Source organism: Diorhabda sublineata, chromosome X (assembly GCF_026230105.1).
Source record: "Diorhabda sublineata isolate icDioSubl1.1 chromosome X, icDioSubl1.1, whole genome shotgun sequence".
NCBI classification, from domain to species: domain Eukaryota; kingdom Metazoa; phylum Arthropoda; class Insecta; order Coleoptera; family Chrysomelidae; genus Diorhabda; species Diorhabda sublineata.
In genome coordinates this window covers 34990020-35016257 of record NC_079485.1, presented here as the reverse complement: position 1 = coordinate 35016257, position 26238 = coordinate 34990020, and the positions used below count along the sequence as shown (strand labels likewise).

General features: G+C 30.5%; 1 protein-coding gene across 8 annotated transcripts in view; it reads right to left on the bottom strand.

The window, feature by feature from the left end:
* LOC130451095 (microtubule-associated serine/threonine-protein kinase 3) overlaps positions 1-26238 on the bottom strand; it is a 33652-nt gene that overhangs the window by 2421 nt on the left and 4993 nt on the right. For 2 of the 8 annotated variants that reach the window (XM_056789891.1, XM_056789898.1), the window contains exons 3-16: positions 23579-23760; positions 20866-20962; positions 19797-19978; positions 18727-19039; positions 12787-13514; positions 10032-10102; positions 8544-8771; positions 6598-6825; positions 4983-5278; positions 3013-3292; positions 2571-2800; positions 1575-1695; positions 947-1155; positions 7-811 (exon numbers count right to left, since the gene is read on the bottom strand). In XM_056789891.1, coding sequence (XP_056645869.1) covers positions 7-811; positions 947-1155; positions 1575-1695; positions 2571-2800; positions 3013-3292; positions 4983-5278; positions 6598-6825; positions 8544-8771; positions 10032-10102; positions 12787-13514; positions 18727-19039; positions 19797-19978; positions 20866-20962; positions 23579-23760 — 3970 coding nt within the window. Of the gene's footprint in view, positions 1-6; positions 812-946; positions 1156-1574; positions 1696-2570; positions 2801-3012; positions 3293-4982; positions 5279-6593; positions 6826-8543; positions 8772-10031; positions 10103-12786; positions 13515-18726; positions 19040-19796; positions 19979-20865; positions 20963-23578; positions 23761-26238 lie in introns of all 8 variants that reach the window. The other 6 variants (XM_056789897.1, XM_056789893.1, XM_056789894.1 and 3 more) reach the window with 6 other exon arrangements.

Below are 26238 nucleotides of genomic sequence, written 5' to 3'. Positions count from 1 at the left end.
ACTTACTTGAATCACTTGATTGGGAGATGTCTAAATCACTGTCTTTATCCTGATCTTGTTGGGTATTTGGATGCCAAATTGAAGAACTTCCTCCAACTCTACCCTGGCATTTAACATTAGAGCTGCATGTACTACCAGATGAACATAATGGTGAAATTGAACATTTACTTTCGGCACTTCTGGGATGCAGTCTATCAGGAGATAATGCTCTTCTCAGCAATGGTGATCCAGGTTCACCACTTTTCGCTCTTGCAAAACTTTTTTTTGGTTGGCCAATTGCTGCTATTGGAGCAGAGCCTGCGCTAGGGCTATAAGATTGAGTTGTATTTGAGCTGCCTGGTTGATGTCCGATGGGAAAAGCCAAGGGACTTGGAGATCTCGTTGGAGAAGCTGGTAAAGGAGATGGAGATGGTGTACGAGCTAATGGTGATAAAGGAATATGACCAACAGATTTTCTTCTACTTTGCACAGCAGGCGAGCAAGCAGGGCCAGTTGTGTGTAATGCTTTTGAACAACCCGTTGTATGTAACTTGTGTTTAAGGCCATGCAAAGTCGAAGGCCTTTGATAATGTTGTTTACTACTGCGATTAGAGGGAACTGTAGTTGGTGATGGACTCTCTGACGAAGATGATTGTGGGGAAAACTGTACAGTGGCTAATGAAAAAGAATCTGGAGTAGATAAATTTGATCTAGGTGTAACGGCAGCTCTGATTGTATTTGCACTGAAGCTGTTATCACTACTTCTAGTAAATGACTGAAAACTTCTGCTTGGAGTCACCCCGACTGGTGATTGAAGATTAGCACTTGAAATCTGAAATTCAATTTATAACATATAAATTTATAATGATATGATATTTATATGATAAGATATTCACTGATATCATATATGATAACACAATAAGACAATATTTTACTGTATTATGAAAATAGTAATAAGAGTACATACATGTTGCATTTCAACGCTGGCCCTTTTACTACTTATCCTCTTAAACAAAGAAGTTTTTCGCCGTTTATCACTTTCCTTCTTTTGTTTCTTCTGTCTGTTTAGACTTCTTCTTGCCAGTTTGCTTTGCCCTGGCTCCCTTTTTCGACCTCCAGTCTTAATAGAGGTTTGTTCCAAAGGTGTAGCTCTTAAACTTACATGTTCGGCACCACCTAATAAGCAATTGATGTAAAGACAAGCAGTAAACAAACGCATATTATATATATATATATATATATATATATATATATATATATATATATATATATATATATAAATACATAAGAATTCGAAAGCTCGGAAAATATATTGAAGTTAGTCCACTTTGGTGTTTCCTTGCCATGTTCCCAATAAAAAAACTACTCATAATATAGCTGGCAAATATTTGTTTACACACACACACACACAGACACACACACACACACACACACACACATATATATATATATATATATATATATATATATATATATATATATATATATATATCAAGTTTATAGAAAAAATTTTAACCTTCTACATTACATAATAAATATGGGTTACTATCTTAACATTAATTTTAATCTTATTCAAAATGTTTAGTCGCACTTACCCAACAAAAGTTGTAAAACTTGAGTGTGGTATAACCCTTGAACTGTTTCCCCATTTATATGAGTGATTAGGTCTGCTGGACGAAGCCCCGCTTCAAAGGCTGGACTACCTTCATCTACTGCCTAGAAATATAGGTGCCATAGATTAAAATTATATAATTTACAGAGAATAGTTCATGAATAAACTTTTGACAATGAAAGAATAAACAAGGCCAATGTATTGTTGGTACACTGAAATCAAATGGAACTATAGTTTGCTTACGGATGATGTGATAAAAAGTAGACCAAGATATGTGAACTTTCCAGAAAATATCGTTGCTATGGAAAGTTTTCGGTGCATTAAGAAAAACCAACAAAAAATTAAAATTCAAACTGTTAGCTCACACAAATCGCATGGAAGAAGCATGTATTTTTGCATACAAACAACCACTTGCGTTACGGCCCCAACTAATTAAAATTATTTTGATTAGTTTTTTCTTTATATTCTTAATACTTAGGCAGCAAGCATAAAGTCCGCTTTCTATTTTCTCGTTTTATCACTATATTTCTTAATCTATTCTGAATGTATGTTGCTAACAGCAATTGATTTTTCTTCTCCATACTTCAAAATCTTTCCTACTTGATGACTAGGTTTTTAGGTTTTCCCTTTTCCATTTAAAAGTTTCGTTTTTTCTGATTGTCCATCGATGTACTTTTGTTTATTTTTGTTATAAATTTTCATTATTCGCATCTGTAAAATACTGGTTCTTGTTCATTTTTCTTTCTCCAAACTTCTCCATAATCACTTCTTTTATATACTTTTAATAATTTCTCTATTATACTTTATTTTCCATCACTAAGCAACATTTCCTATGACGATCTTTCATTGTTTTTTCTTATTGATTACATTCCATACCGCATAATTCTTTTTTTCTAATATTAATTGTACTGCTTCTATAACTTCTGTGTATCTTAGCAAATATTTCAATTTAGGTATCAATTTTAGTATATATATTTACCATAACTAGATGGTGCATTGTGTATACATCAGTGTCTCCATAATAGACTCTGATTGTATGAACAGTAAAACCAAATCCTTTAGGACCTCTACGAATAATAATAGGTGGTTTCAAAGTAGATCCTAATGGAGATAATTCACGACATGGAGAAGTATCTCGAGAACTAGCGGTGCTTGACCCTCCTCCGGCATTTGTTGGATGGATCAGATGTGGTGTTGAGGTTATATCATCTGAAAGTAAAAGAGTACATTAATTATTTCTTATATTTCTGTAATTGTAACATCTTGTCAATAGGAATTTTATAAGATATGAAATACTTACGGCACAATATTTGAAAGTAATAAACATGTATATACAAACTAGTTGGATATTAGAATACACTAATTTCAATTGTCATAGACTAAGTGTGATTGGTTTTGCAAAATTACATTGTTGCTCTTACCTGCTGGTATCATAAGTGATAATCCTGATGTACTTGCACTTCTCACCACAGATCTAGGCGAATGTCCAAATACTCCAGATTTAATTTGACTTAGTGAAGGAAAATCTCTATTTTCTCCACCAATAGAATGTTCATCTTCGACAGATATTGAAAATTTAGGTAAGAAGTCCCTAGTGTGGGTTGTTTTCTTTCTTCTGTTTATTTGAGGTGACACATCATCACTATCTGTTTGTGATGATTCTGGAGTACTTATAATATAAGATGATAGATCAAGCGAGATCTGTAAGAAAATGAAAAGTAAAAGAAATCAAATAAATGAATCCAATTATTTCGATTAAATATGTTTCATAATATTGCTTACTCACTATTTGAAATTATCCTAAACACTATTTAAATTCATTTTGTTTATTTCTATTAACATGGGGTGAAATTAATCTACACTCATTGCTTACATAATTCATGTTTCAAGCTATCCACTTTTTGTCAGTTAGATTTTCAAAAATATACTTTTCAAATAAACTCCCGCCCCAGTAGAAATTTCAGAGGAAACAAATTAGCTAATTCTTCTTGCAAGAATGCCAAATAACATATATAAAGTTAGTCGATCGATAGTATAATAGTCAAATAGTTTGTTCAAAAGCTCTAATATTTGTCGCAGCATATAGTAGTTGTTTTCTTATTCAAAGAGTGATCAGCAATAAGATATTAGTCTAAGATTCCCGATATAAAACGACCGAGCTGGTTAATGGATCAAACATATTTTTTATGTAATTTAATATATCAAAAAATATATTGCATATGGGTTGCCTAGCAAATTTCAGTCCAGGATATTTTTAATTAATTTTTAACCATCTCATGCGATAGAAGAGGACACAACATTACAGCAGTTTGTATCCCGGCCTTTTAGAGAGAGAGTGTGTGCATGCTATTTACTCAAACAAAAAGGATAGCGATAGACGCGTACATGCTGAGCATCATTTTGGAGTAGTTTCATATTAAAATAAAGGATTAGTTTTTAATTTTTTTTAATCTATTACATTAAAGTAAATAAGAAGGTTATAGCAATACATATATAATTCTAATCTTGCAAATTTTATTTCTATTTTTAAAATTTTCTGAGTCAATGATATTCAGCATGGTGGTATGGAGTTGGAGTCGAAGCCTTTTATTTTTTTTTACAAACTGCTCGCTGTCTTCTTTAGCAGAATAATTTTTCATAAAAATACGAAATCTCGCATCATTCACGTTAGTGCAGTTCTTGATGCCATACATACTAGCAGTAAATTCTTGAACGATCTTCATTTTTTCGTCAATGAAAATATCAGCAGGATCTGTTAATGACGCAAAAACTGTTTGATATCTTTCATTCTTTGAAGGTAGCTAAAACGGTTTTACTTTTCCTTTATTATAAAATGCTGCCGTGTAATCGCAACCTGTAAACGTGTGGAATGCGGGAAGACTTTGGCATAATTTGATTCCTAAATTCAAGCTAAATCGGTGCAATTATTGCAATTTACAGGTTGATTTTTAGTCTTTTTTGTTGCTGAAGTGGCTAGCCAAATTTCTGATTCAATAATTTTGTGCATATTTCCTAACAAAATCATCAAAACGTCAGTATCAGATACTCATAACTAATTTCTTCATTTTTTTTACAGAATTTTCCACACCAAACAGCTGTTATGTTGTGTTCTATCGCATGAGATGGTTGGTAAAGACTTCTCAGTCGCACATATTCACTCTGAGAAAAATTTAATCTTTTAAAATTAGGCAACCGGTATTCAGGTATTCAGGTATTTCGCAGACAACCCTATCATCACCGTGTTCGTAATAAAATAAACTTTATTTCTATTTAAGTTTGATCTATTTGATCCATTAACCAGCTCGGTGAAGGTCGTTTTATATTGGGATCCTATACGATGTGTAAATGTTCTTTCACGACATAAATCAAAAAAATAATTAATATTACATACCATTTTATTCTCAGGTTTCTTCTTTTCTATTGCTCGGGGGAATACAATTAAATTATCTGTTAGTTTTGATTTTGGTTTTGATTCTGAAATTTCTGGAGTTCCAGGCACGGATGCTTCAGAAGCACTGAGTTTTAACGATGAACTACTAATTTCAGCATCAGTATCAGTACTTAAGGAACTTAACTCTGACACTTTCTTATATTGTGGAGAACAGGAAGAAAATAGACCAAACACTGGTGAATCATCGGTATCGTCGGTATCATCTTCTAATTCGTGACTATAACGATCTATTCTACCTTAAAATATAATTAATATTAGTAGTGTAACTTCCAAGGAGAATAATATATTTTAGTGTCTGTCTTAATTATCTAATCTTCAAATAAATAGAAATATGCAGTGTCGTGTGCGTCTTAACTATAAATGAACAGAGCCAACATCTTGAAAGTACTCTTATAAGTTTGAAATACTTTTACATAAAACGTAAAATCTCAATACAATAAAAAAACATACGGAAAATGTGAATGCATTAAATAATTTGGTACTTGAAAAATTCGATAAAGGCAGTACCAGCATAAAACCTGAAATTCCTATTGGCTTACATCCAAAGCAAAGCTGTGCTTATACAGATACACTAATAGTAAAGTATGCAAAGAGTACATAATGATGATTATGAGTAGGAAATTTTGGAATCGTTGGTAATATTCATTCTAAGCACACTGTTCATAATAACATTCACAATTACTCTGTCTAATGCGCGTTTCGATAACCAAGTTATTGTCTTCAGATACCAAAGGTGAATGTCTTACCTTACCTTACCTTATCTTATTGAAACGCGCGGAAGACCCTGTAATTGTACGTATTGGTGTAGTGGTAGTGTAAATAGTGTGTTCAGTGTGCACAAATATAATGTTCAATTCATAAGAGTGAATTACAACCATTATGTTTAAGTTAAATACAATAATTTTTCACTAAGCTAAAATAAATCAGTAAAACTTCCAAATTTTTGCTTTTTCTGTAATATTTAGGGCACTTAACTTCATTTCCATGTTACTTCTGTTATCACTAGTTTTAGCCATTTTATAAATTTCAGAATTATTATTTCAATTTGAAATTTAAATGAAATGCTAAAAATATGTTTAGTTATTGAATTTAGAACTAGAATTGCATTAGACTTAGTGTGCAAGTCGCATTATCAAATTGGCCAATTACAATTCATCAAATGGCATTGGTTTTGTTGGGAAACTACGAAAACGTTGCAGCTATCTTGGTTTTGTGTAATTTACTTGATTTAGATTGGATGACAGGGTGAATTGTTGTGAAAATCACCCATTGCATTATGACAATATAATTTTAATTGGTTGAAATTTATTTGAAACGCATTGTATTATGAATATAATAATAAAATGGGTTACAGATATTTAATGAATAAATAATGGCTAAAGGAAAAATATTTATTATTCTGTAGAGAAACAATATTAGAAATTAAGCATAGCTACTTATTTATAAATTTTTGTGTCAAATAGATAAATATGGAAACTGTTTATGAATATCAGTTAAACATAGGATTACATGATTACATTACTAAAAAATTACATTACTTTCGTAAAATACTTACTATCAAAATAACTTGTATCTTCATCATGTTGTAGCTGAGGAATAAATTCAGCCTTTTTTCTAAGTAGTGAATTCCAGTCTATCGTATTGAAGTAAACATGTTCTTTAATTTCATGTGCGCCTCCAGTGCCTAATCTATCTCTAGGTGAATGTTGTAGAAGAGAAATAATGAGATCTTTAGCTTCTCCTTGTATAGGCCAGTCTTCATTTTCAGGCCATTCTATTTCATCTAAAATGCAAAGTTTGTTATAATATTATTTATTATACATGCGTGTTCGGAAGAAACAACGGGTTTTAAAAAGTTACTGATGAACATAAAAATTCAATATAAAGAAAACATTAGTTCAATTTATAGGAAGGCTTTTACATGATCACCATGGTATCAAATATTTTTTTGCAGTGAAACAAAAAAAAAGGTGCTTGGTTCCAAAAAAATTTCAGCAAACAACAAAAAAATGAGTGTTTGCACAGATTTAACTTATAATACACTAGTGACTTCAATACCTCTTAAAATTAACATTTTGGATAAAAATATTCTGTTCGCTATTTGAATACAATCAATATATTTTTATTCTATTTCTGTTGTGACGATTATTTATATTTATTCTCACACTAATAGTGCAAAATGCATGAGACTATAATATTTACAGAATCATTCATAACTAAGGCGGGTTATTTGGATAAAGATATGGCGATACCACCAAATTTACCTCAACAGAATATGCTAAGGAATATGTTACAGAGCATTAATTTCAATGAATATTATTTAAACAGAAACATAGTTTCGAGCAAGGAATATAATTTTATACTTTATTTCACAGCCAGGTCACGATATTGTCTCCGTGACGCATGCATCGGTCTCAATTTTTGGTTTCTATTGTTTGGCCGTCCAGAGAGCCTTCTCTGAAAATTTGATCCCAAACGGCTCACCCACCTCCAAGATCAGACTCCTAAAAATCACGAAAGTGTTGTTCGGCCGTCAGAAATCAAAATCTATGCCTGCGTTTTTTTTTTCTAAATTTGCAGGTAGCTCAGGAAATTCCGATCGGAATGAGAAGATAAGGGTCTGAATTTTCAATTTCAATTGTGATATCTATAAAGGTCTGACGACTTCCCCTTTATACACTTGCCGATCGAAAAAGCATTCAAGAAAATATATCCCCTTAATTCACTTGTCAATGAAAGATCAAGATATTGATCACGCCACCCACGTAATAATGATTAGTAATGCTGCTTACACGAGAATACAAGTGATTTGCACAGTGATATTGTCAATGTTTGTGATATTACAGTTGGAAATATTTATTAAATGTTCGTTGTGTAGACAAATGAAAATTTGCTCATTTTGATCTGTGTATTTTTAAATATTAGATGGTGATGATGATTTTTTCGGTTGCCGTTTCATTTTCATGTTTATGTTTCATAAAGACTCCAAAAATTACTTGAAAAATTTACAACTTCTTTTTTTGATTTCTTAAAAAAATATTTTTATTTATCTAAAATGTCCAGATTTAGAAATGCTGGATTCAGTAATATTTGTAATTATGTTTCAATACCAGTTTTCGACAAAAAAAGCAATTGAACAGTGAAGTATCTGAAAAGAAAATTCCAAATAAAAAACAATAAAAGAAAGGAACTTAAATTAAAGATTTTACATGGCCTCATACAGCTTTTATACCTTTTCTGTAATTCTTGAATTGAGTGCTTACAGATATTGAAGGAAAATTTATTATGTTAGATATGAGACATCAGTTCAAAGATTTTCCATTGTTTAAAAAAAGAGGCCAATAAGTTTCAATACATTTTAAGAAAATTTTTGTTGTAAAATGGTAGTAGCTCCTAAAAATTGTGCAATTTCTAAAAATATATTTACCAACTAATTTATCATAGCAAAATAAATCATAATACTTCAAACGCATACTATGTCTCATATTAACTAAATCTTACCTTGTACAGTATGTGCAAATAACTCTTCAGGCGTTTCTCCGAAAAATGGAACACAACCAATAAGGAACTCGTAGAGAATAATTCCCATAGACCACCAATCCACTGGTTTTCCATATCCTTGCCTCAAGATAACTTCAGGTGCAATATATTCAGGAGTACCAATAACTTGCTTGTCCGAAAACTTTCTAGACTCCGTGTCCACATACCCTTCATATAAATTTGTAGCCACTAAAACAACAATTATATATTATATTTTATTATTATACATACATAACACCATCACCGTCATTATCACAGATTAGAATTCTCGACATAAAATAACTTAGGTAAAAAATGGAAAGACTATGCGTTAACTACAAGATACCAGGATCTAAAGCAAGGGGGTATATTGAACCATGTGTTGCAAAACTGTTGTTGCTAGAGTAATTAAAGAATATCCGTATTATATTGTTGACATTAAGGCTTGACAACAAGTGCTTTATGTCAAGTCTTTGAAAAACAGTTTTAAAATGCTTGCAAAAACTTTCTGTTGATATACATTCTATTCCACATTTATAAATCGTGGTATATTGATGCATTTCAGAGATTTGTTGCATAATGCCAGATATGATTTCATCACTAATTAACGGTTAATAAGTTTCATTTACTTTGAAAGGTTTTTAACAGTCAAATCAAAACTAGAAAACCCAACTTACATTTTGGTAATTATACAAGTGTTACAGGTCCAATAAATATGTTCATGAAAGTGAGTTTTTTTAATAAGACAACTTACTTCCTGGATCTGTTTCGTATATTCCCACTTTTAAATTTAACTCGCGAAAGTACGGATTGCTATTAAATCATTAACTTACAAAAACGGTGAAATTGTTGTTATGTTGGAAGTATTCATTACTTTTTTCTTTGACTCCTTAACTACTACCCTACCCAACTTTTTTCTTTAAATGCAAAAGTGTAAATTGTATCATTGATTGCTTAGAAATTGAAATAAAAAACCATTCAGAAGCTGGACTGTTTTTAATGGATTATGTTTCACTATATTAGAGTGGAAGAATAACATTTTTAGTTAAAATATATGATTTTATAAACTGTTTGCATCCAGGTATTTGATAACGAACAGAGGATTTAAGGATATGCAACGAATTTATAGCACGAAATATTTGAAATTAAACTTGTTGAAGAATCAAATGTTAACTAATGTGGAATACCATAAAATATTTTGAATCACTTTTTCAGTAGAATTCACAATAATATTAGTATATCAGCAGCATTCGTTCGGGGTACGTTAAAAATTTTCGGCATGAAGTTAATAGTGTCTAGAAGAAAAATGGGGATGGAAACCACATATATTTCTGGATGTAAGTTCTGGTTACGAATGAATTTGTGTATTATATTATTTGAAAAAACAAAACAACAGAAACGATATTGGTTAAGGTGCAGAGGTATGTATGTCTGGGTACATTTAAAGACAAGTATACATTTTTTACTTACACGACATGAGACCCACTTTACTTAATCCGAAATCCGTTAGTTTGATATGCCCCAACGCTGTAATTAAAAGGCTAAAACAGAAAATTGATGGAAATCATCATAAATTACAAAGTTACAAAATTTATACACAATAAAAAAATTCCAAGTGGCTTTAAGAACGCAAATGTGATTTAAATTTCACCTACGCAAATATCGATGTTAAAACTATGCAGTGGAAAACAAATTACAGGGTTTTATACAATTATACAACTTAGGGCGAAGAAAATTACCTTAAAAATAACCAAAATGTGAAAGTTGCTGGCTCGTTGAGAAAATTATAAAACACTAACAAGACTTTAAGTGAAAAGAGATAAAACTTCTGAAGGGTTGATCTGAGTTTTTCTCTCAAAAGAAATATTAATTATTATGATGAAACATTTGATGTAAAAAATAGGAAATTATGGATAAATTAAGAATGAACAATTAACTAAACTAAAAGAGGAGTGTGTTCAAGTGTGTGTTTCAAAATAAAGTTTTTGAAAAATAAAATAAAAACCAGGAAAAAGAAACAAAGAGAGGAACTTAGTGATTCAAAGTTGGAAAAAGCATTGGGCAATTTTATTTAAAAAGAAGCGAAAGGAAATGTAAAATTACGAAAAAGGTAGGGATACAATTTGTGTAATTGAGATATAGTGTTTTACAGATAAAGTGAAGTTACTGAAAAACACGAGTAATCTAAGAAACCTTGAGAAAAAAATTTATATTGAAACGAATTTCCTAAAAAAGAAACTAGAAGTGCGAAAAAACATTAGAAAAACAGCTAAAGATGAAAGAAAGAAGTGGAACAGACGAAATGGGTTATAAGATACTGCTAGTAAACGAATAAGGCCTTAAATAGGACAGGAATAAATAAGGGCAACAAAAAATAAAGTAAAAAGTAAAAGAGCAAATCCAGATTGAAGATGTTGAAATCGGGAACAGTAGAAAATGAGAGCAGTTTAAAAGAATGAGGGTACTAGCTAAAATAACGTGTAGACAGGAGAAAAGAAAAAATTACCGACATAGGAGAAAATTTTGGAGGAACGTGAAACCTCTATCAAGAAATTGAAAGAAGTAAGCAATAGAAAACCGGAATGTCTAAGTATTATAGAAACGAAATAGGAGAACTAAGAGCGAATAAGTGCAGATGTTTGAAGATGAGAGAGAACAAGAGGAAGCAGGAAATCAAGAAAATGTTTTAGAACCTATTGAGCAGAAAATCCAGGAAGAAATAAAAAACTTAATAATAGAAGTCCCAGGAAGAATGGAATTCCGGCAGAGTTCCTGAAATTGGGAGAGAGATATCACACAATTAATACAAGACATATGGAAACAAGAGAAACTACTAAATTAATGGAAATGTGCAGTTATCTGCTCCAAGTAACCAAACTATTTGTGGGAATTACAGAGGCATATCACTATTGGATGCACATACAAGATAGATAATATCAGGAATAATTAGGAAAAGATTGGAAAATTGGGGTTTGAATATTATTGAAGAGTATCAAGGGTGGTTGAGGTAATGCAGACGCATCACAGACCAAGTGTTAGTTACTAGCAGAATTTACAGCTGCATTTAAATAGATAACAAATAGAAATGCGCAACGTCTTAGCTAGGTTTGAAGTAAGAGCAAGGGAACATGAACTACATATAAACAATAAATTTATCAATAAAAGAAAGAAGATTGTTTTGAAGTTGTAACTCAATTTGAATATCTGGGGGTAACGATTATATACAAAAATACAGAAAGATGGAAATAGAAGCCAGGTAGCGGGAGCCATAAAAGTAATGTTAAATTCAAAAATATTATCAAGATCAACAAAAAATAGAGTTTATGAAATAGTTATTCGACTAATAGAGCTCTATTGCTTCGAACTTTGGATATTATCGAAAGAGGTTTCAAATAAGCTGGGAGATTGTGAGGAAAATATTGAGAAAAATTTTTGGAGGAATTTAATCTGATAAAGGCATTTGGAGAAAAACAAAATGGCCGTTTACCTAAAGAGAAAAAAAGGACGACCAAGGAAGAAATGGATAGAAGAGCTGAAGATAGATATATAAAAGATTGGTATAACAAGATGGGAAAAGAGGTACAGGACAAGATTAAATGGAGAAATTCAGTGAAAAAGATCAAGCTAACAATAAAAAGAAAACTCTGAAGCCATAGGCCGCCGCGGCCTTTTTTCGCTGATATAAAATATTTCGATAAGAATAACACGTTATTCATTGAAATAGACCAAAAACTAAGGGCAATTAATCCAGAAAATGTAAGTGTCACAAATAAAGCAATACACAAAATGACAACAAAAAGTTGGCAAAAAACTGTGTGTGTTATTAGAATTGAAATCTAGTTACTACTGTTTCTTTAAGCTATGGGACTGCCGTGCTAGATAACCAAAAATAACTTGTTCGGAACAAGTAAATAGAACACGAGTCGTCTGCAGAACTACATATGCACCATCGTTACACTCAATCTTATAAGAATATTTGTAGAGACGTTAAACAAATTAGTGATACTTTACAAGCATAAAAAAATAAAACCAAATCATGTTTGTTCTTTAAAGATTCGATAAAGATTTTGGGATGAGAATATGCCAAGTCAAGAGAAAATAAGATACTAAAAATGATACATTGTTAACATTATCCATATCAATAGTTTTCAATTTTTGTCTGAACTGTACGAAATCAGCAAAGTTGATGTTGATTTTTGTTTATTTTAATTTTAACGAAACTTACTTATCTGGTTTTAAATCCCTATGCACAATCCCATAGGAATGTAAGTACTCAACAGCTAGTACTGTCTCAGCGAAGTAAAATCGAGCCATGTCTGCAGGAAGAGGTCCAATATTTTTTAATAAACTTGCACAGTCTCCACCTTCCACATATTCCATTACTAAGCATAGATGTTTCTTAGTTTCAAAACTACAGTACATACTGACTACAAAAGGATTATCAGCAAAACTAAGTATATCCCTTTCAGCGAAAACTTGTTCTACCTGATTACGTAACATTAAGTTGTTTTTGTTAATTTTTTTCATTGCAAATCGCAATCGAGTCTGTTTGTGCTTCACTAAATAGACAGCTCCATAGGCTCCATTGGAAATGAGTTTAACTATTTCAAAATCATTTTCATTAGGGTTTGATAATGTTTTTCTCATAGTTGGATTTGTATTCAAAACCACTGGTTTATTTTCATTTGACCAGTTATAATCGCGGAGTTCTTGTTGGAGTTCCGCTATTGGGTCTCTATTTAGACCCAATTTTTGAATAATGTACTGAGGGATATCAGCTTTTATACCTTGCATTCCTTTTACTTGGCCCTCGGCTGCTTCCAGAAAATGATAAAATTCTTCAGGATCAAATTCCAAACATTCTAAGAGACGCGCTGGTCTAGATATTATTAGAAGAAGCTTTTTAATAAAACTTGTTAACAAATTAGCTGCATCCTCGGATTTTTCCTTAGTCTGAAATCGATTAAATAATACTGAATGGTTGTTGATTATTATGAGGTAACAAGAGAAAAATGAGGTTCGGAAAACTAGAAGATATTATTATTAAACAGTTATAATAATTATTCATATTTCTATAATCAAAGTTTCAGAAGAGAACTACCTTAGTTTAATCTTTAAAAATTTTTTTTTGCAGAACTTAACCCGCTTAATTACAGTGTAGATCAATAGAACATGAGATAAAGTATGAAAAACTTCTTCTGTTCCTCTGGATTCTCACTCAACATTACCAGAGTTGGAATGTGTGAGTGAGTCCTTGAAGTTTTGTAAAATTATTATATAAAAACAAAAAATTTTTTTAATGTCTTTTGTTTACAAATGAATTTTTAGTCAAGTAATAAACGTGAGGTTGAAAATTATTTTTTTCTTTGGGGTGATTTAAAACAAAATGTTTATAGATATGGCCTTTAAAGCTAAAAGTCTTAACGAATCAAGAGAAAAAATAATCCAACTTTGTGAAAAATAGAGGGATAATATGAGACTCGAGCAGTTCGAGTGGTGCCTGCCATGTGGATATTGCTCTTGAACTTCTGCAGGTTGTAATGTTCGGGAAAGCTGTGCCTTGGTAACTGGTTCCACAGGCTTGCAATTATCCAAACAAAGGAGTCCCGATAAAATGACTTTCTGAGCGCTTGCCTGTCGAGTAGGTCTTGTAAAAACTGTTCTAGGTGGGATTATGTTGGACAACTCGGAACATTTGCCGTGGTAGTATCGGTAAAACAGAGTTAGGTCAGCGACCTTTCTTCTATGCTCCAAATTGTCCAAGTTTCTGGTTAACTCTGGATCGCCTATAAGTCGAATTGCTCTCTTCTGTATTGAGTCGAGCATTCTTAGGGTATGCTTAGGAGCCGAACCCAAATGTGCGCGGAATACTCCAAAGATGACGAATCTGAGCCTTGTAGATGAATAGAAGCTGTTGCGGAGTATATAGCGTTTTTGGTATTGAAAGAAATTATTGTGAATCTGCCTTAGCTAATTTAGCCACGTGACCATGTCAAGACATATTGCTCCCAACCTCAACACCCAACAGGCGAGTTTTCGGTGCTGGTGATATTTTATGTCCATACTGAGCCTCAGTTAAAACAGCAGCCTGGGTCTTTGCTGCATTAAACTCAATCAGATGGCTCCCACCCCACTCCAGAATGTTTTCAAGATCGGTATTGATAGTGGTGATCTGTTGCTGTATACGGGTTTGGGTGTTGGCCGAGTTTATTGGGATGGTTGATTTGAACGACGACACCAATGTGCTATCGTCGACGAAGCTATAGATCGGGTTTGCAGTTTTTTCGAGTAGATCTGTATTTGAATACTTTTTACAGAGGCAGTGGATGTAGTTATACCTCTTCCTTAATGTGTTGAAAGGCTGCTCAGGATAACATGTTCTTGTTCTCTAAGTGCAAATACTCATTCAAAGTTAATTTGAAATTATAAATTGGGATTTAGTTGGATTGTTTACCAGCTATTGACCCATATAGTTTTGATTTTGATGACGTATTCCAGTGCGGAAATTGTATGTTTCGAAATTTGGATAGTGGTGATCCCTACTGCAGTCCTTGTTCTGGTGGTTCTGAGAGGCCATCCATGATTTTATCTTTCTACATTATAATAAATTATTATATATGTATACCAGTTATCTTGGGTATTTAATTATATGAAAGTTTATGTTAATAATGATAAACTTGTTTGTCAAACAATATTCATACATTTTAATAACGTATATTTTAAAATCTAACTTTTTTGGGGCTAGTTTGGTCCTAGACCTGGCTAACATATTTTTCTGTCATTGGATCTTCTCGATTTCATATTGTAGCTGAATCAGGTTTTCATGCCATTTTGCTACATATTTGTCGTTATAATTATATACTTTGGAACTATTTTCCACTTCCTTTTTATTAAGGAAATTATGAAAAGATGTACTTTATCAGCACAGAAGTTCTATTTGTATATAGAGGTAAATAGCAGTATTGTATTTAAAAGTTTGTTGTTGAAAATAGACACGTTTTCTTTTTCACGTTATTATAATTTCTCATTTGTTTTACATTTACTTGCCAAAATTTGTTTTTTTTATTGAAATTTTCACTGGAAGATTGTAATTAAGTTGGTTAACCATTCAACATTAATATTCCGTGAAGTATTTTCCAACTTAAGTATACATAATTACAAAAATCTAAGATGTGACTGGAATTGTATTTCTAAGAATTTCAATATCTAGTGGTGCATTTATTGAAATTTTATGTTTCATTACAGTAGTACAGTTTCAGAAATTATAGAAGTTTGAAAATATAAAAACAAACAGACCTAAAAGGAAGTTATCAACAACTCGAGCAGAGAAAAATAGCAAAGATAATAACTTAGTTATTTAAAATACTTTTATATATTTTTTCACTCTTTCATATATTTTTAGTATCGTTTTGTGAACTTTCTCATTAAAAATGGAAATACCTAGATAATAGTTTACGTACATATATATACATAAATTCAGACGTTCTGAACCCTCAGTGTCAACTATAAATTGCCTAATTCCAAGTTTTTTCTAACAAAATTTAGTAAGGATCCTCCCTAGTATCCAGAACAGTTGAAAATATGTGTAAAGAGTTTTGAGGCTAGAAATGTCAAGTAGAAGACGTTGTGGCGCTACAAAAAATTGGTACCTGCGAGACATGTTAAATATTTATTCATAAATACAAAAAGTGATGAAGTATACACTATAGCGTTCGTTTAGATTCTCCTTTTAATTTAATATATTATCTTAAAATTAATAGGCAGGTAGACACAGCTTCTCGTCATATTTTAGAAATGGATTTTAAAACATTATACCTTAACTGCATTTGTTCAATATGTGTTTCATATATTTCCAGGTTAACTTCTTAAGTATTTTATACATTTATAAACGACAAGCCCTTCAATATTTAAATTAATCTTATCAATACTAGGGATTTCCTGAAAAAATTAAAATCAATGATTTAGTAAAATAAACTTCAAAACCATAAAAATGAACCATTCATAAGCCAATATTTTATCTGTTTCTTACAAATTAATATTTTTGGAACTCTAAATATAGAGAGCATATACATTTTATAAAAATTAGACAAATACTGACCCCAAGAAAGAAGAAATGTAACATCGTTGTGAGATAATGATTATGGTACCCAGAAAGTTATTATGTTTATTAGTTTCTTGAATATTTTTTTCTTCATTTTAGGTCTGTCTTGATAAATAACAGTTTATTAATTATATAGAAAAGATTTTTTAAGTTCTAACTCAAGTTTGGTCTTTATCAGAATATTAAATGATATTGACAATATATAAATTGACAGATTACCTATTTTATGTATTAAATTAAAATCGACTTAATTATACAAAGATTTTCTGTCTTTAATACTCCATCATTTTCAAATGACAACTTTTATGGTTACATCATTTTAAGTTGAACAAACTTGTATGAATCAGATTATCTTTTGACCAGAATTTCTTGATAGCTCATGATTCCTTATTGTATATTTAATTTTGAAGTTGGATGTTTTCAGCTTATTTTACAGTGTAATAAAATTATAAATCATTTTGTAATCTTTCCATAGGGCTCGATAACTATTATTAACTTCAATGCTTCATACTTCTTATTAAAATTGATTTATTTCTAGCTTGAACAGTGACTTTTTACAATGTATTATAAAAATTCAATACATGTAAATTATCAATTAAAATTATTTATGATTACATAAAAACTTATAAAATAGAATTATGTATCTTACTCAAATTGCTTTTGTCTTTTTTATTATTCATATACTTCTCATTTTCACAGTAAGCTTAAATATTTTAGAATTTTTATGAATAAATGTATTTTATATTTGTTATGTCATAGTTTGTTAACTCAGTGAAATAAAATCCAAAACATCAAACAATAAATTATATAATATTAAGGTTCCTTTTAATAATTGTGTAAACATATTATGACCATGTCATGATTTAGAAAGCAGATTAAAAAGTCTTTAATGTCATAAAAAATTTGAAAGTGCATTAATAAACCATGGAACAGCAAAAAACATACATTCAATTCTAAAAGTTCAAAGATCCTTAAAACATAGTCATATTCAAGAAAAATAGAATTTGTAGTTTTACCCATAAAAATATAAGAATTCCATCAATGTTAAAGAAGTCAAACTCATTTTAAACACAATAAAATTCTACTTTATAAATTTTTATAAAATATAAATGATTTAAATTGATATTGAAATTTGAAATATAATTTTTTGATAAAGTTGATAAAATTAAAACACCCAAAATGACTTTTAGAAAATGGAACCAGTTATTTATTAAAACAGATCTGAAATCAAGATCAAATATTCAAAAAATTAATATAGGAAGGTGTAAGAAATTTAAGAAAATTATATTTATTAGAAGAATAAGAATTTTGAACAACAGATGAGTCATGACGGTTATAAAAATTATAATAAAAATGCTTATATTAACAAGGACTTCACAAAGTAGATGTTTCAGTCAAAACTTGGAGTAATCACACAAAAAAAAATTATAAAATTGGTAAACACGTTTGTGTAACGTGACAACCTGGCCAAATTAACAAAATAAAAGCACTGAGTATGTATGAATATGAAATGGATACAAAATGGCAACCTAACGGAAAATTACACAGAAATTTCAAGCTACTTGTTTGTCCAAAAGTCAATGAGATGGCATCAGAAAGTAGAATATATTAATCAATCACAATCCAAAAAATTGTGTTTCAATTGATATTGAAGTTGAAATTTGCAGAACTCTTATGAATAATTCTACCTAACACCCAATTTACCACTACCAATACCTACACTCATATTTGTACTATCTAACAAGCTTTTCAATAACCAAGTTATCATTTAAACTCGTTTACTTTTAGTCTCTGAAGACGAAAACTTGATTATCAAAGCGTGCGTCAGAAAGTGTAAATGTGTATTAATGTAGAAATAGTAAACAGTGTGTTCAGTAGATTTGAGGCTATTTGAGGAATGGCTATATTACAAATAATTGAGATATAACAATACATCAACATTTGCTAAAACATTTCCTCGCTCGCTATTATTCTATTTAGAAATTAATAGTTGTTAAATGACTGGATCCTGTAAACAGAATAACAAGATCTGATAGTTTATTTGTACTTCCAAATATTTCTCACCTCTGATAATAAACGTTCCAAATTTTCGGACATCTCGTGAAAATACTGACTGGTAATCAATTTAGTTTGTGATTTATGCAAGCAGTCTCTAGCTATCTCTAGAACTTGATGGTGAACAAAACGAACAATAGGTAAGTAATCACAATCTTTTCCAAAATCTAATATTTTGTTTTCTTCAATAAAATTTCCTAATCTTTCTTCCATTTGCTGAGTTGCTTTTGGAAATCGTTCTTTATATAGAACGTTCATCATACATACTTCGTTGTCGATAACTGGAGTTCTACTTGGACTACTAGAATGAAATAAATATAAACTACAAAACGATTATGTACATGATGTTACCTGACTAATTAGTATATATTAAGAATATATATTTTCCAACAAATATGAATTATTTGGGTTGACAACAGTATGAAAAGTATACTCATGAAAGTTATTTTTCAACTTTTAACTATTTACTGAGGAAAATTTAGATGGTATTTTATATAGCAATGTCTCTTTAATATACAGGGTAAATATCTTAAAACATATTAAGCGTTCCAGCATGAATATAATTTATTAGCTGGTTTACAAACTGCATACTTTGGTGAAAACGACCTGTATTCATTAAAATTTTTTTACCTAGTTCCCATCTCTTATTTGAAAGTATTTTCAATTAGGTAAATTTCACAACTTTTCTGCTAAAGCTATATTGAAAATGGTTCACAATATCTAGCCAATGGTATAATCATTTACTTGCAATATCCGGTTCATAGAACTTCACAAGAACTATATCTGTAGATAAATTAAATCACACCATTGTTTTGTTCCATTAATGTGCTTAAAATAACTATATGACTTTTATTTACTATTTGTACCAATAGTACAATTCAATTACTAGTATTACTGGTAGTCAAATATTTTTTATAATAATATGAGATGAGAGAAAATGGATTATTCTATAGTGGTAACTGTAAAGTGTTAGCTTAAAAGTGCCAAGCAGTTCAGTAATACACAATACTACAAAGGGCCATTTTTATTGAAACAACTGATAGTTTTCATAGATTTACTTATAATAAAACATGACTTACCTTAGGCTCCGAGACCGTGGCCTATGAAGAGGAGACCGGTGACTCACTGACGAAGTATCTTCACAACTGGGTAAAGAGGCATTGCTTTCGTTACTCGAAAAATGATGAGTTAATATTCTAATATCTTCAGAAGTAGGAATATGAGGTAACTGATGTAATCGTTCTTGACTAGAGCATTTTGACTGTATATAAAACAATTAGATGGTAGATTTAAAAAAATATTTTCAATCAAAGAATATAAAAGTACTCTACTGCAATAAGCGACATAAATATTGCTAGATCAAACAGGGATGGATGGCGCAGGACAAAGTCAATAGATTTACAAAGGTAAAATAAAAAGAACGTCAATTCAAAGGAGAATTTTCTATTAAAACCTATTCGATTCACATAGTTTATATACTCGATGTTTGGAATCGAGTGTTTCTTAAATTTTTGAGTAATGAATACATTTCTAAAATATTCAGGAATTGAAAAAAAAACAAAGCACAATTGAAAACAATAATTATAATAGATGGAATCTTTGGGAGTATAAATATATTTTTAAAACAAAAATGCGTTTTATTTATAAATTCATAAGAGTATATTCTACCAATACAAGTAACCACCCATATGGTTTTTCTCTCGTGGTACGTCCATCCCTGAGATCAATTAAATGTAAATAATGAAAATAATTTCATATGTTGGTTCATGAATATTTTAAGTAATGACTATTTCAGATAAATAAAAATTCAGATGTTCTATTCCAATAACTGACTTTTACACAAGCTCTAAACTTTGCAGTTTATAAGCGAATTAATTTTACTCACTATTCGTTTTTTTTATTTAATTTATTTCAATAATTACAACCCAATACTTTTCTGTAGCATGTATCATTGCTCAAAAGCTGCTTATGAGTTACCTATTGATTCTATTATGTTAGTTAGTGTTATATCCTAACCTCTTTTTGTTTTCAAATTATCATTTATTTCATTTAAATTAACAATTATTTTGTTCAAAATATTGCTTTAGTCTCTCTCTCTCTAACCATTCTACATTTAGGTTATTACGTATTTTTTCATTTGCGTCTTACCGACATGTTTGAACTTCCTGGTGTTGTTCCATAACCTGATGAAGGAAGAGAAGCAACAGACCATCTTCTTCCATCTCCTCGATATCCAGCTACAATCCTACAATGATAATATTTGCAATTTATGTTTAGAAATGCAAGCATGAGTTATTAACAAAAATATACAATTTCACTTCCAAAGATAATTTCTCAGTACTTTCAACGTACTATAGCAGTCCATTTAAAACAGGCATCACTGGTAAATAGGGCTGGGCAATTATCAAAAAATATAATCGATTATATAAAATAATCGATTATTTTCTATCTAAATAATCTATCAATCAAAAATAATCCATCAATCGAAAATAATCGATTAATCGCAAATAATCAATTTTCGATTATTCGAAAATCGGAAATAAAGCTTCAAAAGAACGATTGTGGTTTGATTCCTACAAAAAACAAAATAAAGAGCGAGTATACCACTAGGAACATACAGATGGTTTGATTCCCAATAAAAACAAACTAAATAATGAAACTACAGAAGATATTTGGAAGAAAGATTCTGATATTGAATTATATTGAAATAATTATTCAGAAAATACATTTTTTAATCGTTAAATTGATTATTTCAACAATTGTACGAAAAATAGTGTGTATGCCATAGACGTGAAACTTTTTAACGACCTCAAGATTATCTTGCATCGGCCGCAAGCGGTTTCGGCTATAACTGTTCTTTCAGTACGTTAAAAAGGTATTTCGCGGCCTAAGCATACAAATAACTATTTCAGTCTTTTACTTTGTAATAAAGCGACTTAAAAACTCTCTTTTAAATTCAATTAAACTGTACCAAAACCATTATGCATTTTTGAGAATGAAAATAGGCAAGAAACATTGTATTTTATAAAACCAAATTCTCACAGGATGTTGTCCACAAGCTCCACCTTACACAACAATCTCTTTTGTATATTATTAATTAAAAGTGATAATTTGTCACTAGCTCTTAATGGGCTTGTTTCAAAATAAACTCTTTAGTCTTGGATTTGGACTTGCATTTTTCCGATTAATCGATTATTTTCGATTAACCGATTATTTCCGAATATGCGATTTTTTCGATTGTTATTTTTATATTTTCCGTTTAATCGATATTTTTCGATTATATGATTATTTTCGATTAATCGAGTACCGATTATTTTTAAAAATATATATCGGGTAATCGATTATTTTGCCCACCCCTACTGGTACATTTTTCAGAATTAAGTTTCATGCAATATTATAAAAATTGATTGAAAATATATCCCCCCGTTTAATGAAGGCCTAATAATAAAAGGAGTCGATACTATTTTTAAAGAGTATTTACTCAAAAATATCATTACCACTTTTAGAACTACGAAAGTGAAGGGATTTATGAAAAAAATATTCATATAACAAAACAAACAATCCTAGTAACTTTTGAAGGTATACTTTACAGCAATATGCTGCAAGATGGCAAGGAGTTATTCTTATTGGACACATTTTACGAAATATGGATAACCAGAATGGTAACAACCAAGACTGGAAAAGGGTAATAATCGTTCCAATTTTAAACCCCGAAAATTCTTAACCTTAAAGAAGAATATTACTTCTTTTATGTATTCTCAAGACCTAATTAAAAATCGATTATATTTTGGATAATCCTCAGAGACAATAACATAAAAATTAATGTATGTATAGGTGTCTAATAATTTTTAGTAGAGATTGAATACTGAGTAAGAAAAATATAGTTTTCCCTTTTAAAGAGTAGTTTCGTAAATTTAGTAAGTAATATTTTTTATCTCCATTAATAAAGCTTATTTCGGTGTGGTTGAAATCGTTACTACCAAATATCATGGTAGTTCTACCATATGAGTTAGGTACAAGTTGTGCAGTTTTTATTCACCAATAAATTAAGTTTTTTTATATAGAATATGCTTGCGAAATTTTAAAAGCATTAGAATACATCATCATCATCTTATCCAGTCCACCTTTACAAAATTAAATATGATTTTTGGCGAAGAGGGTAATAAAAGGGCAGATATGGACCACCTATTATTAAAATGTTGAAAATACGAAAATCCCAACCAATCGAAGACATTAGGAAACTTGGGAATGAATAGTAAAAATGATTTTGATTGTCAAAAAATATGTTTGTTCAGACTTAGATCACTGTTAGATGCTCATACTTAGTTTCCTTCTCCTTGGTTCCCAGTCCATAATATAACCCCAAAAATACAAAACAGAAAGGCAATGTATTACAACATAAATTTATCATTTGCTTCATCATTTTTTTAACAGGATTCATCATACTAGCACCAGTATTCCTGACTGCATGGATCCGCTTCTAATACCATAAAAAAAGTTAAAAATTTTTTACTTCTAGTATAATTAGGATGTGTCAACTAGATTTATAAAAATTGTAACAAATTTACAAAATCATGCTTTTTTCCATTTAAGCTATATGCTTTGCAACAATAAACAAGTAGATGTAGTATCTTTTATATGTTTTGAATTAATGTACAGATTTATGGAAACTGCGTGAATCTGCGTGATTAATCTCATAGGAACTAACAGAAATTCTGACCATAGTCATAACTCTTCAGGTTATATTTTGAACTGGGATGCACATATCTTATAATGGACAGCATCCCAAAAGCAAATTTTAGCTTCAATATGTATTAGAGAAGAGAGAAAAAAAAGGTTTTAGCTTGCAAGAACTACTTACCTTTTGATAGGTGCGAATGAGAAGTTATTGAAGCTGGTGTGTGTTCTAGGGCTATCAAGAGGACTACCACAAACTGGTGAATGAGATCTTGGTAGTACTGGACTTGTATTTGTAACAAAACTCAATCTATGTATTGCACTTGACCGACTATTCCTTCTATTCACAGAAGAAGAAGAGTCCTTCTGGAAGAAAATAAAGTTAAAGAATATAGTTTAATTGATTTTTAAATCAATCCATCTTTAGCGTTAAATAACTTTTGGAAAAGTAAATATATAAAAAATTATAAGAATATTTTTTTGTAGAGCATTCAATTATATATAAATATAAAATAAAATATTATAAAATTGAAATTTTCGACCCAGTACATGTTAATATTAATATTAAGAGCTCTAAATTTTTCAGAATTTTTTTTCAAGGACTTCTTCGAAAGATTGAAAATTCTGACTTTGCCTTCCTTATTCATCTTTGAATCCATTTGCCTAATTCGTAAGCACGCTTCTCCAATTTCAGAAAGGTCGTTGCAAGACCTTTACCTACCTACTCCACGTTCAAAATTAGTTGAGGGCTCAATATTTTACAATGCAAAAAATGCTCAATCACTTGCCAATTGAAAACAAAACGTTATCATCTTTTTCCTCATTCTGCAATAATTTGAGGGCATATTTACCTTCTACTCTGTAAACGACGTTTATTCTAATAATAATATTTAATTTCAGACATGCTGCATACTGCTAGAATTTTTGCTATGGACTCATATACGACTTATTTACTAATTATTACCTATTACTATTACTTATAATATTGTTATTCATTGTGGTTTTTTCTGTACATAATAATATTTCATTCCATAAACCCATTTGGGTTCAATTATTGCTTTGTATAAAAGAAGTTTATTACGAGTATCTAATGACAAATTGAATTTCGTTCCTATTAACCAATATAGTTCTTTAATCTTGAAGTCTATTTGTTCCTGTTTCTCAACAATGTGCTTTTTGCGGGTGAGTATTTTGTTCATATGCATCCCTAAGTATTTTGTGGTTGTAATTGCATATTGTTTATATGTACTGGGGGCAGTTCTCTTTTCTTAGTGTGAAGTTTCTTTGAGTAGATTTGGTCTCTGATTGTGTAGTTTGCGAATGTGGTGTTTTTGTTGGTAGGTAAATCAGCCATGTAGCGCATCTTTGATCAGTTTCCATATCATGTTATACCTATTGAGATTAGAGACATAATTATTATTTGCTTCTTTGTTGATTTTAGCTCATTAGTTACCTTGTTTAACACGTTTTTGTCTATTGAAATGTGTGTTTGGCGTCATTCAACTCTAGCCCTTCTTTTTAAAGCTAATTTCTATAAGCTTTGTTTTACAATTATTGGGTTAGCTTGTTCAACAACACCTTTAAGAGCGTTGTTAAACTCAGTACTTAATCCATTTCAATTATTTGTTTAAATATTCATTCATGAGATTTGCAAGTTTCTTACCTTTGGTTGTCTTGAACCAAATAATTCATGCCTAGGTGAGCAGTATATTGCTCGACTGTTAGCTCGCGCTTTTATAACTGTTGATTGCAGGTGATGTGTTTTGTATTTTGGTAGTTTCACATGATTGGTCTTTTTTATTATATCTGTACCAGCATGAACTAGGTAGTTTTATGTAGCCTGGAATGTTGTTTTATCTGTGAAGTGTGATTCACTTATGAGTAAGGATGTTTATAGAATTATGGCATAGAAAAGTTTCGACCTTAGTTTTATTTTGGAAAAACTCGTTGGCATTCCACTCTGCAGATTTGAATATGTTAATGAATTTTGCTGATAAGCGATGTTAGCATTTTTAACACCGTGCCGTTCTGCAAAAAACGTTAAAAACGTTAAAACATGCCTTTGAACTCTTCTAGAAAATAATGCTGTTTATACTATCTGGTTGTTCCATATTTGCTGTATATTTAGTTATATTTTTTGTGTTGCTATTTTTGGAGCTGTGATATTGTATTTGATTTGTTGTAGTATTTATTTGATGTTGGGATTTGTTTGGGTTTTTATTGCTATATTTGTGTGTATGTTTTGCTAGATTCAATTTGTTATTTGCGTTATTTGGCTTCAGCAGATAGTATTCACAGCCTTTATAATTGGCCAGGTGAGGACTGTTGCATTGTTTATTTGGCGGGTGAATCTCTAGTTTTCTTGCAGGTTACTTTGTTGATATGCTCTTGAATGGCTATATTCTTGGTGTCTTATACACTGTGTGATTCCTTCAACTTTTTTAGTTGGTTCTATTTGTATCCATCTATTTTGAATGTGTTGTATCTTATAGATATTTCTATTGTTGTTGTATGGTTATAGGTCGATAAAGATTCAATGTTTGTTTTTGGCTAATTCTTCCTCGATTTCTATGGTATCGGTTGTATAATGTGGATTTTTAATAACAATTCTATACACACGCTCCCCTTCTGGTTGATATGTATGGTGAATTACGTTGTTTTCTGTCATGCATTTTATTAGCAGTGTATAGGTGTATGCTGTTGCAAGTTTATTTTAATTGTATTGTTTGCTAGACATTTTGCTGCGTATTGGTTGTCACTGTTTCAAGCTTGTTCACCATTTCTTGATAGATTATTATGTTTTGTTTTCAGTATATTTGTCATCTTCAGTGACGTTTTGACTCA